This window comes from Gigantopelta aegis, chromosome 4 (genome assembly GCF_016097555.1).
Source record: "Gigantopelta aegis isolate Gae_Host chromosome 4, Gae_host_genome, whole genome shotgun sequence".
Classification (NCBI taxonomy): domain Eukaryota; kingdom Metazoa; phylum Mollusca; class Gastropoda; order Neomphalida; family Peltospiridae; genus Gigantopelta; species Gigantopelta aegis.
In genome coordinates, this window is record NC_054702.1 from 54,917,171 (window position 1) to 54,934,326 (window position 17,156).

General features: G+C 34.9%; 1 protein-coding gene across 1 annotated transcript in view; it reads left to right on the forward strand.

Moving 5' to 3' along the window:
- The first annotated feature begins 342 nt into the window (after positions 1-342).
- LOC121370768 (cell division cycle 5-like protein) overlaps positions 343-17,156 on the forward strand; it is a 30,470-nt gene continuing 13,656 nt past the window's right edge. Inside the window, exons 1-10 of the mRNA XM_041496223.1 lie at positions 343-480; positions 2,506-2,609; positions 4,563-4,724; positions 5,466-5,587; positions 7,129-7,225; positions 7,743-7,793; positions 9,009-9,085; positions 9,303-9,406; positions 9,773-9,852; positions 10,941-11,016. Of these exons, the coding sequence (XP_041352157.1) occupies positions 436-480; positions 2,506-2,609; positions 4,563-4,724; positions 5,466-5,587; positions 7,129-7,225; positions 7,743-7,793; positions 9,009-9,085; positions 9,303-9,406; positions 9,773-9,852; positions 10,941-11,016 (918 nt within the window). The 5' untranslated portion in view covers positions 343-435. The remainder of the gene's footprint in view (positions 481-2,505; positions 2,610-4,562; positions 4,725-5,465; positions 5,588-7,128; positions 7,226-7,742; positions 7,794-9,008; positions 9,086-9,302; positions 9,407-9,772; positions 9,853-10,940; positions 11,017-17,156) is intronic.

Below are 17,156 nucleotides of genomic sequence, written 5' to 3' on the forward strand. Positions count from 1 at the left end.
AAAGCCATATGACCTGACCAGGGCCCCGTTCCACGAAACGATCTTAGCACTAAGATCACCTTAGTGCGTAAGGTAGCTATGCACTCAAAGTGATTTTAGGGCTAAGATCGCTTTGTGGAACGGGGCTCTGTTCATGCGTATTTGTGTATGGTATAATCTGTGCGCGCGTGGTGTGTGTGTGTGTGTGTGTGTGTGTGTGTGTGTGTGTGTGTGTGTGTGTGTGTAGATATGTGTGCGCGCGCGCGCGTGTGTGTGGAAATATGAAAACAGTTGCTGTTTATAACTAGTAATTAGAATAAATAGTTTTACAAGTAGTATAACAAATTTTCATTAGGAACTTCCGGTTACTTCCGGTTTTGGTTTTTCAGCGTGTAAAATTCGTTTTTGTGAATAAATATATTTCTTGTTGCAGAATAACACACCAAGACAATCAAGATGCCTCGAATAATGATCAAAGGTGGTGTTTGGAGGAACACTGAGGTATATTTCATTGTAATATAAGAAAATATAAGTATTTTTGCAATAGTTTTTGTGAGACATTTGATAGATTTTAACCTCAAGTTGGCTCAACATTTCTCAACTATCTGCATCTCAATTCCAACCCGACAGTTATTGCAATGATGATAAAATGTCTTGTAAGCTGTTATGTATTTGTGATTAAACAAAATAATAATTAATATGTAGGTATATCTCTATTTTCGCCATTTTAAACCCTTTGTAGAAATACTATAAGCCTACGGTAACAGTAAGAGGAAGCAGGTCAGCTCGCCCCTACCAACTCCCCCTAGCGTTTGTCAACTCGTCCCAAATTTTTTTAACAGCTTGCCCCAGTGGTTGGTCAACTCGCCTCAGTTGCACTTTATTAGGTTCAAAGTAAACAAATTATTATATTAGATTTAACAGAACTGCAACATATTTCATACCAGAACATTCACTGGGATTTCAAAGATATAAATTGTTATAGTACTTAGTAACAGTAACAACAGGAGCAATGGACAATTATATTTGAAACAGCTTTTATCTGCTGTAACCAGACCGGCACAGATAAGTTGGAGCTACTAAGACTGCATAGATGACATGCACTGTTTAGTTAACTTAATGATAGATGTTTTGCCCATGACAAAAACACCTGTGTTCCCGTTAAGATCATGACAATGTTGTTTACAAGTCGAGACTACTTTCAATCTCTATTGTACACTAATTATAAAAAGACTTACGGATTTAGATTCACAGACAACTTTAAAGGAGTCTTCATAGTTCACGGTAATATTCAAGTTTGTAAATGCCAATAGTCGAGACAAATTGAGAGAGAATTATATAACTTTCCCATGCTAAAATTACCAAAACTGACCAAATTACGTTAGGTGTACCAAAGAAAAGGAAAATTATTCACTTGGGTATCGTGAGTGGTTCGTTTTACTCCTAAAACGCACCCTCCCATAGCCTAATAATATGCTACTTTTTGGTATGAGAGAAAAATACTATAACACCATTTAGTTCATTGATGCAAATAGAACTATATTAGTTTAAAAGTTGATTATACTCTCAGTCATTATGTTTGTTTTACAATAGTCAGGGTAATGAAAGTGAAGCGCCTTGTCGAATTAGAGCGTTTGTTTACACTGTTGCATCCAAAATTTAATTATGTTACATCCCGAACATAAAAAAAATGCGATATTTTCTATAAAAAAAACACACCAAAAAAATGTTTTGTCCTACATTGTAATTGTTTACATATTTAATCATCATATTCGAGGGTATCTTTATGCTAAATAGGAACATAATAACTCTGGCATTAGCATCCGAAGGTGTGGTTTGGTTCCTCCGGGTTACTTTAGGGCTCCGGGCTTGTAATTGGTCGAATGACCGGTTCTGGTCTGACAAATAGTTGCTCCACCATCCCTACTCGCACTGTTGTAAGTAAATGTGTGTCTGTCTTCATTTAACAGCTCATATTGTACGCAAACAGTTTTGTCGAACGAACACTCATTGTTTTGGTAAGCTATGTCAAGACTTATAATTCTTTATGGATTTGAAGTGTAAGCTCTCCAGATCAAGGGACCGCGTCTCTGACGTCACACTATCAAACTGTACATCGTCATTATTAATAATAGATTATTATTTATTTGAAATTAGGACATCCCCAATATAAGAAAATTTCGAAGACATGCAAGTTGTCGTAATATATAAAATGATGCACCAAAGTTCTAGATGTCCATTTTTAATGATATCGTCAACATTATTTATGGACAGTAAAGTTGAAATTGGGGCGAGTTGACTAAACCATTTGGGGCAAGTTGGTAGGGGGTGACTTGGTTTTTATGTCAAGTTGACCAGCATTCATAGAAAGATTGTCCCACTATCACAGCACTATACCAAGTGCCACATTTACCTTCTTTTTATGCTTAATACTACTAATTAAGCATGAAATAGTGTGATAAACCTTTAAAAAAGTTGCTGTTTTTTGTTAAATTGTAAACTTTATTAAATGTTCATACTTTCCAGGATGAAATCTTGAAGGCAGCTGTTATGAAATATGGCAAAAACCAATGGGCCAGAATTGCATCCCTGCTTCACAGAAAGTCGTCAAAGCAGTGTAAAGCCAGATGGTACATGATTATTTTTGTTTTAGTTCCACATTAGTAGTAGTAGTACAGTAGGAAATCGTACACCTGAAACACAACTGAGATTTCTTTAGTACTAGAATTGTGCTTGTATTTAAAACAGATTCCTTTCTGTTTTTTAAAAAAAACAGTGGAAGCGGCCTGCGAAATAAGTTGTGAACGATAGGCCAGGTTATGACTTGTTTTCCTGTAACAGCATTTGAAATGAGCACTTATTCATTTGTTCTCACAAGAGAAAGTTTAATCGGATAAGCATAATGTTTGACAATCATAATGGACAGAGAAGTTTGGTGTTAAATATGATCCATTCATGATAAATTCCTGATTTAATTTGTCCTCCATGTTTGTGATTTGAAAAGTCTTTGTTTTCGAATGCCTTCAAACTCGTGCCATATGAGCATAATATTGATTGGTGCAAATATTTTTTTTGCATTAATGTAATACTCAATTCAGCTGAATGCATTGGTGTGGCCTAGATTTTATTTTGTGGTGGGGGTACTCAGACAGTATTTGATTTGTGTTATGGGGTGACATGCAAATATAAAAGGTGATGGGGGGAGGGAGAGATGTGTCTGAACACCACACTAGTGTTTGGTATGATCCACTAGTCTATTATGAAGGGCAACTTGTTTTGCCTTCTAAGAAATAGCATGTAACCTATTAATTGGTTATGTCAACTATAGCTTGTTTCGAAAGAAAGAAATGATTTATTTAACAACGCACTTAACACATTGTATTTACGGTTATATGGCGTCCGACATATGGTTAAGGACCATATTGAGAGAGGAAACCTGCTGTCGCCACTTCATGGTCTACTCTTTTCAATAAGCAGCAAGGGATCTTTTATATGCACCATACCACAACCTTTGATATACCAATTGTGGTGCACTGGTTGGAACGAGAAATAGTCCAATGGGCCCACTGACGGGGATCGATTCCACACCGACCGCACATCAAGCGAGTGCTGTACCACTGGGCTAACGTCCTGCCCCAGCTTATTTCGAGGGCTGTAGAAGGAGTCATTTTTTTCTATCTTGCCTGAGGTGCTTTGGTCATAGGATCTAACCACCACCAGTCCCAACTATTGCCACCAGGGTTCGCACGGGCCTGGAAAAGTCCTTGAATTTTGATGTAGTACTTGAAAAGTACTGGAATTTTGCAAATTCAGAAAAGGTCCTGGAAAAGTACTGGAATTTCATTAAAAACTACTTGAAAATTGCCGAAATGTACTTGAGGTTTTTTTTTACAACCAGAATGTCTCTCTTACTGATTAAAATCTGGAAAAAATAATAAGTATTTGCTGACGTATTTCTTGGGTATTTGTCGTAATCAAAACCCGGAAGTGATATATGTTGCTGCCGATATAGATAGACTGGCATACAGGTCCTTGTTGCGCTTGCTATATGCACCACAGTGTGAAGATTAAAGTAGACTGGGCTGCTGTCTACTGGAAACTGTGCATTACTAATAGTTGAACCAGTTTATGACCGAGATAGGTAACCAGTCGTGTGCTGAAAAACGGTCAGCTGTAGTTAACTAGTGATGTGTGTGTGTTAAACTGCTTGTAACATTGTGCCAAAGACTAGTTGAAAAACTGAAAAATATACTTGAAAAGTACTGGAATTTCTGTTCACCAGGTCTGTATGAACCATGGCCACACAACTGGTATTTTATCAAAGGCCGTGGTATGTGCTGTCCTATTTACAAATAGGAAATTCCTTTAACAGATCCTTTATTGCTAATTGAAAAATGTAGGATTCCTGTGAAGACTATCTGTTGGAATTAACAAATGTTTGGCATCGAATAGCAGATAATTAATTAATCACAGCGTTATAGTGGTGTTGTTTAGACAAAACAGACTTTTTTTTTTAACCTAACAGCTGCTTGTTATATGCATTGTTCTCACAGGTTGTTAAGTTAACATTTCTTTGCTTTTAGGTATGAATGGCTTGATCCGAGCATCAAGAAAACGGAATGGAGCCGAGAGGAGGAGGAGAAACTTCTCCATTTGGCCAAGTTGATGCCAACACAGTGGAGAACCATCGCCCCCATAATCGGCCGGACTGCTGCACAGTGTCTGGAGCATTACGAACTTCTGCTGTAAGTTGATACATTTAGATCGGGGAGATGAAAGGGGGCTTTTTTAAGGTAGAAAATGATTTTCAACAATACAGTAAAATACTCTCATAATGATCCGGAAGGGACCATGCTAGTTAGTTAGCAGTTATAGTTCAATGTACACATTTGCATAACTCGGTTATTAATATATAGGGAGATAATATGGGACTTTTCGATAAGTTCGTTCTATGCAGATGTTCGTTCTAAGCATGTTTGTTGTAAGAGTACTTTACTGTTTTTTAATTTGACATATTGTCCCACTCATTCCTAATATTAACTCTTAAACAAAAACTAATTACAAAAGTTGTAATTATTACATGCCTGATTGACTAAAACATACCTTATCACATTTGAAAACAAGTAGGTTGGACATACATTTTCCAACTTACTTGGCACATTCTATAATACATATATAATATATGCATTATCAAAGGTCACATTATGTGCTGTTCTCTTTCAAGAAATGCAGATAAAATCTTTGCAGTTAATTTGTAAAGAGAAGCACTTATGGTATCAGTGGGTTTTAATTTCATTCTTTAGACTGTGTGTTACAATTACTATATGATCACTTACTAAACAATTTTTGGGGTTGTCTTTAAACACAATATAGTTGGTTGGTATTGAATTTTTTTTTTTAATTGGTTTGCGTTAACTTGGCTGCTTTCAGAATATTTACATCATGTTATAAATTCTGTATTGTAATTTTGTATTGATTCCCAACAGAGACAAAGCTCAGAACCGTGACGAAAGTGAGGATGACCCACGCAAGCTGAAACCTGGTGAGATCGACCCCAATCCAGAAACCAAACCAGCCAGACCGGATCCAGTGGATATGGATGAAGATGGTGGGTATTAAACTATCACACTGATGTATTAAAACCAGGCATCGAAATAAGTCGAGAACGGTTGTTCAGGTTACTGGGAGGCTACCACATGTAAGAAAAGTCGATTCAACGCATGGTAGTTTCCGAAATTAAACCAGGCAGTGCATTCCAGGCTTCCACGTTTAATTTTATCGTAAAGAATTGTATCGTTGTTTGCACGCACTTGTGCAATTGCAAGCAATTATAGTCATTCTGCGTTTAAGCAGTGCTCACTAAATAAATTTATTTTCGCATTTCGTTTTCTCGCACAAAATTGCACCTATGTTCGTGCAATCCACATTTAAGCAGCGCCCACTAGATAAATTTACTTCCGGATTTCATTTTTGTACCAATGTTCGCGTGCACCGATACAATTTCAGAATGTCTGCATTTTAGCAGCATCAACTTATAGTTGTGGTAACCTATAGGTTACCAGGCTATATTTTGTAGTAATCTGTAAATGGGTTACTGGACACGATGCTCATTTCGATGCATGTAAAACTAGAATATAATAGTACTACTTACTACTTTAAAAAAAAAAAAAAGTTAATCTGACCTCTCAACATAATACATTTTCTCCCTAATGTGATTGGATGCTGAATGATGTGAATCCTTTGACACATTGGAACGTTCTTATCGTTTCATTGGATGTTAAGAAGTGCAGTCTCAGGTTACGTATTCATGATGAGAAAACACCAAGATCTTCATCATTTGCTGTGTAAAGCCTTTTGTATTTTTGTTTAGGAATAACTGGTAAAACAGCAGTTAAACTTACTTTGAAAGAAAGAAATCTTTTATTTAATGATGCACTCAACACATTTTATTTACGGTTATATGGACATCAGACATATGGTTAAGGACCACACAGATATTGAGAGAGGTAACCCGCTGTCGCCACTTCATGGGCTACTCTTTTCGATTAGCAGCAAGGGATCTTTTGTATGCACCATCCCACAGACAGGGTAGTACATACCATGGCCTTTGATATACCATTCATGGTGCACTGGTTGGAATGAAAAATAAGCCAATGGGCCCACCAACGGGGATCAATCCCAGACCGATCGTGCATCGAGCGAGCGCTTTACCACTGGGCTATGTCCCGCCCCTTAAACTTAATTTGTGATAGAAGATTATGTAAAATTAAGTCTGTAACCCATTTCAGACTTAGTCTGCCATTTTAAGACATGCAATTTATAGTAAGTTCTAATTTGGGTCAGTAGTAATTTCAGTCTAAAATCTTTAGTTTTATAAACATATGTCAGGGCTAGCTCTGGGTCAGCAGAAAATGTTGCCAAATTATCTACTAAACTTCAAAAATGGCAGACGCTCAATTGTATACTAACAAAATATCATTTATTTCATGAAATTATTTCGCAAAATTAAAATAAAATTTGCCAATTGTTTTTGAAATTAGCAATTGGCTAAAATTTGGTGAGTGCCAGAGCTAGCCCTGTATGTCCTTGCATTCTAGCTCTTTATAGCACTCCTCTGGTGATATATAATATTTATACCTTTGTTTACAGAGCTTGAAATGCTGTCTGAAGCCCGAGCTCGTCTTGCTAACACTCAGGGCAAAAAGGCAAAGAGAAAGGCTAGAGAGAAGCAGCTGGAAGAAGCCAGGTATACTGCATTTAACAGAACATGATTCTTTAATTAATTTTGGAGATGACCAGGTCACTAATATTTTTTTTCATTCTTATCTCAGATTTTTATTTTATTTTAAATTTGTTTTTCGTTTTTAATGTCATACTCATTTATGGAATTAATTTCTGAATGCTGAATTGAATAGGTCTTCACCACGACTGGTATATCAAAGGCTGTAGGATGGTTCATATAAAAGACCCCTTGCTACTAATGGAAAAATGTAGCAGGTTTCCTCTCTAAGACTATATGTAAAAATTAACAACTGTTTGGCATCCAATAGCCTGATAATTAATAAATAAATGTGCTCTAGTTGTGTTGTTAAAAACAAACAAACTTTCTGTAACTATGAATAGGTTTTTGTATAGGATTCTCCTTTTCAATCATAAAAGTGAAGACTATTATATATTTATTATTTTACAGTGTTAAACATGATCCTAATGTTTTTTTGGCAAGGACAAGAAATGGTAGTGATGTTAAACACATTTTATTACAGGCGATTAGCTGCACTTCAGAAGAGAAGAGAGTTGAGAGCTGCAGGAATTGAGTAAGTTATGTCACCTTGTTTTAGACAATATTGTAATTTTCTGTTGTGTTAATCATTCTCTGTGGGGTGTTGTTAAATAAACCATTTCCTTTATTCTGTGTGTAATATCAGCTTATATTTCCAAGAAACTAATTTTTAAAATCTTCTGAGTGTTAATTTGCTAGGTTTTTTTTTTGGAAGGGGTACTTCAGCAAATAAAAAATCAATATAGTGCTATTTCATTTGCAAATAACATCAACAGTTGACCTATCTTATACTAAAAATAAAAAATTATTGTGGCATGGATTGTTTGGAGTAATAAATTTGTGAATGGATTTATGGATGTAAACCAGAGAAACGTGCATGAAACAGCTCAAAGAAATGCAACCAAGCAGTTGTTGCAGCGATTGCATGCTTTGTGCAAAAAACATGGAATATTCGAGAGAAATCCTGTCCAGTGTTCACCATAAAAGGCCAGACATTCAGTCGCAAATCATTGCCACTTTGTACAGCCTTCAGAAGTCAGAAAAACACCATTAGTGAACTGTTTGATGCAATTTCATCATGCCACGCCTCAGTGAAAATGACAGATGGCTAGTCATAGAGATGCTTGAATCTGGGACCTCGCAGCGTGACGTCGCATGTCAATTCAACGTCCACAAAAATACCATATAGCCCTTATGGAAACAATATCAACAAAACAACCAGGTTAGGGACCATTCTCATAGCGGCCGACCACCTGTGACATCCCCTCGCCAACAACACTGCAGGAACTCCAGCTGATCCTTCCTCAGATCTGGAATGGCATTCCCAGGAACTTTCTCCAGCGTTTAGTGGCCTCAATGAGACGACGGTGCCAGGCCTGTATCAATGCTCAAGGTGGACACACTCGCTTCTGACTGTGAACTTCGCTCTAGACCCCTTCTAGTGATGTGGCTCATTTGCATATGGCAGGTGCACCCGTTTTATGGACTATTGCTCGTTTCTATACCTTCGGACATTTCTCTTTTCATGTTATAACATTTCATACACGGCAGTAAAAACTTACCATCAATTATCTTTGTCTTTTATGTATCACAATAACTTTTACCTTGTAGTATATTTTGAATTGGAGGTAATGGGTTGTTATTAATGATAAAAACTCACTGGACTAGATTGTCAGCAGATTTTTATATCTTATTCAATAAAACTCCCCTCCCAAAAATTTTTCATTAAATGTGTTACATTTTATTTTAGAGTGAAACAAAAGAGAAGAAAAAAGCGTGGGGTCGACTACAACGCTGAGATTCCATTTGAAAAGAAACCAGCATCAGGTAAATGACAATAAACCATTCCTGCTAGTGTCTTTATAGCTATTGTTGTCATCACTGAATGCATATTTCATAAAATGTTGACAGGACCTGTTATATAAAATGCTGATTTAATGTAATTTTATATAATGTCAAAATCATTATTCAGTTAAAAGTAGTGCTGTTCTTCTATACCTGTCATAATACAAACTCACGCCTGTTTGCTTTGCTTTGACTGCAGGTTTCTATGATACCGCTGAAGAGACTTATAATCCTTTGGACCCTAACTATAAGCGACTACGACAACAAAATTTGGATGGAGAACTTAGAAGCACCAAAGAAGAGGTTTGTATTCAAATTTCCCTAGAGATGATGCTTATAAATGTGTTTTGGGATATCTTTAAATACAATTTCTGTTTCTTAACATTCATTCATTTTATTAAATCAGCTATATGCTGCTTTGTTTTGGGAATTTCGTCATCTTTATTTTATTAGAACGGGATTAAGTGTTAAATAAATTTCAAGTGATTTAAATTCTTGACAATCATTTGTACTACATTGTAATTTGTTATCATTTAGACTGTTCTTGAACTTGTTAAGTATTCTAAGTATTTTAGTCACATATTCATAATGTGATATTTTTTCTGTACAAGAATGACAATAATTTTGTTACATTTATATCATAATACTTTTCTTTTTTGTTACTTATAGAGAGAAAGAAGGAAAGACAAACAAAGACAGAAAAAGAGAAAAGAAAATGACTTGCCTGGTGCTATTGCTGCACAAACCAAGTAAGAAATTAATCTTTTACCTAGAAATTATGTACGTTTGCAAGCTAAACATTTTAACAGCTGATTATTTGAAACATTTTAACTTGATTAAAAACAGCTGGATAGCTTGATTTATTGGTGAAAACCAAAACTTCTTATAGTTTTCCGTTTCTGGGGATTGTAATAAACTCTCAGTGGTATGTGCAGCATCTTTGTCATACACGGTTTCTTTTCTAACACTTGTGTTGTCTCTACATTTATGATAATAGTTTGTAATGTCTTGTATAAGTCATGAAACAAAGTTTCGTCTCATATGTGTCCAAACAGCTGGATGTCAACTCTGCCAAAGTCATTAAGTATCTGAACAATCTGAATAGTTGTCTGGGTTTTGTTGTTGTGTTTTTTGTATCAGTGCTGTAAAGATTGTCCAGTAGCCATTGCTTAACAGTGTACATAGGTTGTTAGGTATAATTCAGTCAATAATATATCTGTTTAATAATTACTTTATAGTTTCTGACATCTTGAGACCGTAGCATGGCAATGCACATGAATTACTTGCATAATTGACATCATTAAATATTTGAGTTTAGACTTACGTTTCATAAGCACATGCCCTGATGCCATTGTCATGTCATGTCATAGGGTTTTACGTGCACATTCAGAGCAAGCTGTTCCATGACAGGAAAGGTGGGGGTAGAGGAAGGAGGGACCGCCTGCACTGGCAGGTGCAAGGGAGCACCAGCAGCCCGATTGAATCGGTAGCAGGCGGGTGGGGGTGGTGGTAGTGCTATGGAATTTGAATGGAGCCGTTAATGCCAAAGAGAAAGTGGTGCGCAATTTTGTTGAGGAAATTTTGGCGCAATTTTGAACGGTCGGTCGAAAGGTAAATGGCCGAGCTAATATAGGTTTTGATATTAGTGAATCGAGAGTAGCTCGTTAATTTTAGACCTTTACGATGCTGTGGTGTCTCCCTAGGTTGCCCATCGGACCCTTATAAAGGGCCTGACCGCTTCTGGTCGAGGCATCACCAAGTACCAAGCTGATGCCATTAAACATTCATTCTTTTTGTATCTGGATTCAGAATCTGTAAAATAAAAATTTATTTTCAGTTTTACAGAACCTGTTAAGAAACGAAGTAAACTGGTTCTTCCTGAACCACAAATATCTGAAGCTGAACTTGAAGAGGTATGTCTTTTGTATTTTGTCAACATTGTAACATTAATATTCAGTATTTAAAAACAAAATCTGTACATTAAAACTTGGTACTGATGATGAATACATTATTGCTTGCTTAGTGCTTTGAGCACAATGAATGCTAACCTTGGAGAACTGAAGTACCATCTGTTCAATTTCCAGTTTTACAGCTGTTTAAACAGCAAATAGACACAAAGGTTTGCATTTCATGTGTCTATATCGGCCAATTGATAGTTAAGTACAATACCAAGCAGAATAATAATGTAGCGTTATTTGCATTGTGTGTGTTTCTGTCTCCATCTGCCCCATAATATTATAAAGTTTTGCAATGTTTTTTGTTTGTTTTTTTGCAATGTCTCAAGATATCAAACTGAACTTTTGTGTTTAGTTTTATTATGTAGATTTACAGTTCAAGTTTGACTTTTGAGGGGTTTTACCCATTTTTAACAGTTATGGCCCTTGAACTTGTTAGACATGAAAATATGTCTGACCCATTAGTTAACATGTATTACCGGTAAGTTAGCAGTACTCTCAGAATGCTTTTTAAAATTACTTTAATATGTTCTTAATATAAACAACATTGTATCATGAATATTCAAATTAATACCAATATTATAAAACAAAAATTCTCTATATTAAAACTTGGTACTGATGATGATTACATTATTGCTTACTTAGTGCTTTAAGCACAGTGAATGCTAACCTTGGAGAACTGAAGTACCAGCTCTTCAATTTCCAGTTTTACAGCTGTTTAAACAGCAAATAGACACAAAGGGGTGCAGTTTGTGTGTTAATATTGGTGAATTAATGATTAAATACAATACCAAGCAGAATAATAATGTAGCTTAATTTCCATTGTGCGTCTGTCCATCTGTCCCATGATATATAATTTTGCAATTTTTTTTTTTTTAAATTCAATGTCTCAAGATATCAAGCTGAAGTTTTTTATTGAGCATTATTATTTAGATTTACAATTCAAGTTTGACTTTCCTGGGGTTTTATCCATTTTTGACAGTTATGGCCTTTGAACTTAGCATGTATGAAAATATATAGGGCTCAGTAGGGAACATGTATTGCTTTAGCAGTACTCACACAATGCTGTTTGAAATTACTTTAATATATTTCTTAATATAATCAACATTGTATCATGAATATTCAAATTAATACCAATATTACAAAACAAAAATTCTCTATATTAAAACTTGGTACTGATGATAAACACATTGCTTACTTAATGCTTTGAGCACAATGAATGCTAACCTTGGAGAACTGAGGTACCAGCTGTTCAATTTCCAGTTTTACAGCTGTTTAAACAGCAAATAGACACAAAGTTTGCAGTTTGTGTTTCTATATGGGGCAATTGATAGTTAAGTACAATACCAAGCAGAATAATAATGTAGTTTTATTTGCATTGTGCATCTGTCCATCTGTCCCATGATATATAGTTTTGCAATTTTATTAAAAATAATTTCAATGTCTCAAGATATCAAGCTGAAGTTTTTTATTTAGCATTATTATTTAGATTTACAGTTCAAGTTTGATTTTCTTGGGGTTTTATCCATTTTTGTCGGTTATGGCCTTTGAACTTAGCAGATAAGAAAATATATTGGGCTCAGTTGGGAACATGTATTGCTTTAGCAGTACTCACACAATGCTTTTTGAAATTACTTTACTATATGGGGCAATTGATAGTTAAGTACAATACCAAGCAGAATAATAATGTAGCTTTATTTACATTGTGCATCTGTCCCATGATACTGTAAACCGTATTAATATTGCGACGTGTGTTTTTCGCGAATGTATACCTTAGCACATGTTCGCGACGTGTAAATTTCGTGAACGACTGTTGTCAGCTCAAAAAAAAAAAAGTGGATAAAGACAGCTCACTGTAATTGTTATAAATTTACTGTCTGTAAATCAATATTCTGTTATCCTATATCAAGCAATTGTGCCTGGTACAGAGTCTATAGAGGGGATTAGGCCCTACCCACCTCACCTGCATTAGAATCACAACTCACAGCTTCAGTTGTTAACTGTTAACACCCTTTGGTAGATAAAACAATAAACGATTACTCGCCATCGATTGAAGTTACATAAAACAATTAACGATTTTACGATGATATGGTTTACTAGAAAATCGAGACATCACTTTAAGCACACTTCAAACTGGAAAATAGTACGCACGCATTTTTTTCACAGTTTACAGTATATAGTTTTGCGATTTTATTAACAAAAAATTCAATGTCTCAAGATATCAAGCTGAAGTTTTTTATTTAGCATTATTATTTAGATTTACAGTTCAGGTTTGACTTTCTTGGGGTTTTATCCATTTTTGTCAGTTATGGCCTTTGAACTTAGCAGATATGAAAATATATAGGGCTCAGTAGGGAACATGTATTGCTTTACCAGTACTCACACAATGCTGTTTGAAATTACTTTACTATATTTTTTAATATAATCAACATTGTATCATAAATATTCAAATTAATATCAGTATTATAAAACAATAATTCTGTATATTAAAAGTTGGTACTGATGATGAATACATTATTGCTTGCTTAGTGCTTTGAGCACAATGAATGCTAACCTTGGAGAACTGAAGTACTATCTGTTCAATTTCCAGTTTTACAGCTGTTTAAACAGCAAATAGACACATAGGGTGTGCGGTGTGTGTGTCTATATCAGTCATTTAATAGTTAAGTTCAATATCTTGCAGAATAATGTAGTTTTATTTGCATTTTCGCGGTCAGTTTGGGATCAATCCCCATTGGTAGGCCCATTGGGCTATTTCTCGTTCCAGCCAGCGCACCATGACTGGTATTTAAAGGCCATGGTATGTGCTGTCTTGTCTGGGATGGTGAATATAAAAGATCCCTTGCTACTAATAGAAAAATGTAGCAGGTTTTCTCTCTAAGACAATATGTCAAAATTACCATGTTTGACATCCAATAGCCAATGATTAATAAAGCAATGTGCTCTAGTGGTGTCATTTAGCAAAACAAGCTTTATTTGCATTTTGTGCATGTCTCTGCGTGTATTTAAAAAAAAAATTGCAATGTCTCAAGAACTGAACTTTGGTGTTTATCTTTATTATGTAGATTTACAGTTCAAGTTTGACTTTCTTGGGGTTTTACCCATTTTTGACTGTTATGGCCTTTGAACTTAGCAGATATGACATTTTTGGGGGTCCAGTTGTGCACATGTATTGCTTTAGCAGTACTCTCAGAATGCTTTTAATTAACATTGTATCATGAATGTTAAAATTAATATCAATATTAAAAAACAAATATTCTCTATATTAAAACTTGATACTGATGATGAATACATTATTGCTTGCTTAGTGCTTTGAGCACAATGAATGCTAACCTTGGAGAACTGAGGTACCAGCTGTTCAATTTCCAGTTTTACAGCAGTTTGAACAGCAAATAGACAAAGGTTTGCAGTTTGTGTGTCTATATGGGCCAATTGATAGTTAAGTACAATACCAAGCAGAATAATAATGTAGCTTTGTTTGCATTATGTGTATTTCTGTCTCCATCTGCCCCATAATATTATATAGTTTTGCAATGTTTTTTGTTTGTTTTTTGCAATATCTCAAGATATCAAACTGAACTTTTGTGTTTAGCTTTATTATGTAGATTTACAGTTCAAGTTTGACATTTTGGGCGTTTTACCCATTTTTGCCAGTTATGGCCTTTGAACTTAGTAGACATGAAAATTTGTTAGGTCCAGTAGTGAATATGTATTAAGTTAGCAGTATTCTCAGAATGCTTTATGAAATTACTTTAATATGTTCTTAATATAATCAACATTGTATCATGAATATTGAAATTAATACCAATATTACAAAACAAAAATTCTCTATATTAAAACTTGGTACTGATGATGAACACATTATTGCTTACTTAGTGCCTTTGAGCACAATGAATGCTAACCTTGGAGAACTGAGGTACCAGCTGTTCAATTTCCAGTTTTACAGCTGTTTGAACAACAAATAGACACAAAGCGGTGTAGTTTGTGTATCGGGGGAATTAATACCCACCCATACAAGCAGAATAATAATTATGTAGCATTATTTGCATTTTGTGTGTTTGTGTTTGTCTGTCCATTTGTCCCATAGTATTATATAGTTTTGCGAGTTTTGGGTTTTTTGGCAATGTCAACCTGAACTTTTGTGTTTAAGCTTATTATACAGATTTAGTTTCAAGTTTGACTTTCTTGTGGTTTTACCCATTTTTAACAGTTATGGCCCTTGAACTTGTTAGACATGAAAATATGTTGGACTCATTAGTCAACATGTATTAAGTTAGCAGTACTCTCAGAATATTTTTTGAAATTACTTTAATATGTTCTTAATATAATCAACATTGTATCATGAATATTCAAATTAATACAAAACAAAAATTCTCTATATTAAAACTTGGTACTGATGATGAAGACATTATTGCTTACTTAGTGCTTTGAGCACAATGAATGCTAACCTTGGAGAACTGAAGTACCAGCTGTTCAATTTCCAGTTTTACAGCTGTTTAAACAGCAAATAGACACAAAGGTTTGCAGTTTGTGTTTCTATATGGGGCAATTGATAGTTACGTACAATACCAAGCAGAATAATAATAAAGCTTTATTTGCATTGTCCATCTGTCCCATGATATATAGTTTTGCGATTTTATTAAACAAAATTTCAATGTCTCAAGATATCAAGCTGAAGTTTTTTATTTACCATTATTATTTAGATTTACAGTTCAAGTTTGACTTTCCTGGGGTTTTACCTATTTTTAACAGTTATGGCCCTTGAACTTGTTAGACATGAAAATATGTTGGAACCATTAGTTAATATGTATTAAGTTAGCAGTATTCAGAATGCTTTTTGAAGTTACTTTAATATGTTCTTAATATAATCAACATTGTATCATGAATATTCAAATTAATACCAATATTACAAAACAAAAATTCTTTATATTAAAACTTGGTACTGATGATGAACAAATTATTGCTTGCTTAGTGCTTTGAGCACAATGAATGCTAACCTTGGAGAACTGAAGTACATGTACCAACTATTCAATTTCCAGTTTTACAGCTGTTTGAACAACAAATGACACAAAGGGGTGTAGTTTGTGTATCAGGGGGAATTAATACCCACCCATACAAGCAGAATAATAATTATGTAGCATTATTTGCATTTTGTATGTTTGTGTTTGTCTGTCCATTTGTCCCATAGTATTATATAGTTTTGCGAGTGCAATGTCAAGCTGAACTTTCGTGTTTAGCCTTATTATGCACATTTAGTTTCAAGTTTGACTTTCTTGAGGTTTTACCCATTTTTAACAGTTATGGCCCTTGAACTTGTTAGACATGAAAATATGTTGGACCCATTAGTTAATATGTATTAAGTTAGCAGTACTCTCAGAATGGTTTTTGAAGTTACTTTAATATGTTCTTAATATAATCAACATTGTATCATGAATATTCAAATTAATAGCAATATTACAAAACAAAAATTCTTTATATTAAAACTTGGTACTGATGATGAACACATTATTGTTTACTTAGTGCTTTAAGCACAATGAATGCTAACCTTGGAGAACTGAGGTACCAACTGTTCAATTTCCAGTTTTACAGCTGTTTGAACAACAAATAGACCCAAAGGGGTGTAGTTTGTGTATAAGAGGGAATTAATGGTTAAGTACAATACCCACCCATACAAGCAGAATAATAATTATGTAGCATTATTTGCATTTTGTGTGTTTGTGTTTGTCTGTCCATCTGTCCCATAGTATTATATAGTTTTGCGAGCACAATGAATGCTAACCTTGGAGAACTGAAGTACTATCTGTTCAATTTCCAGTTTTACAGCTGTTTAAACAGCAAACAGACACAGAGGGTGTGCTGTGTGTGTGTCTATATCAGGCAATTAATAATTAAGTGCAATATCTTGCAGAATAATAATGTAGCTTTATTTGCATTTTCGCGGTCAGTTTGGGATCGATCCCCATCAGTAGGCCCATTGGGCTATTTCTCGTTTCAGCCAGCGCACCATGACTGGCATTTAAAGCCCATGGTATGTGCTGTCTTGTCTGGGATGGTGAATATAAAAGATCCCTTGCTACTAATAGAAAAATGTAGCAGGT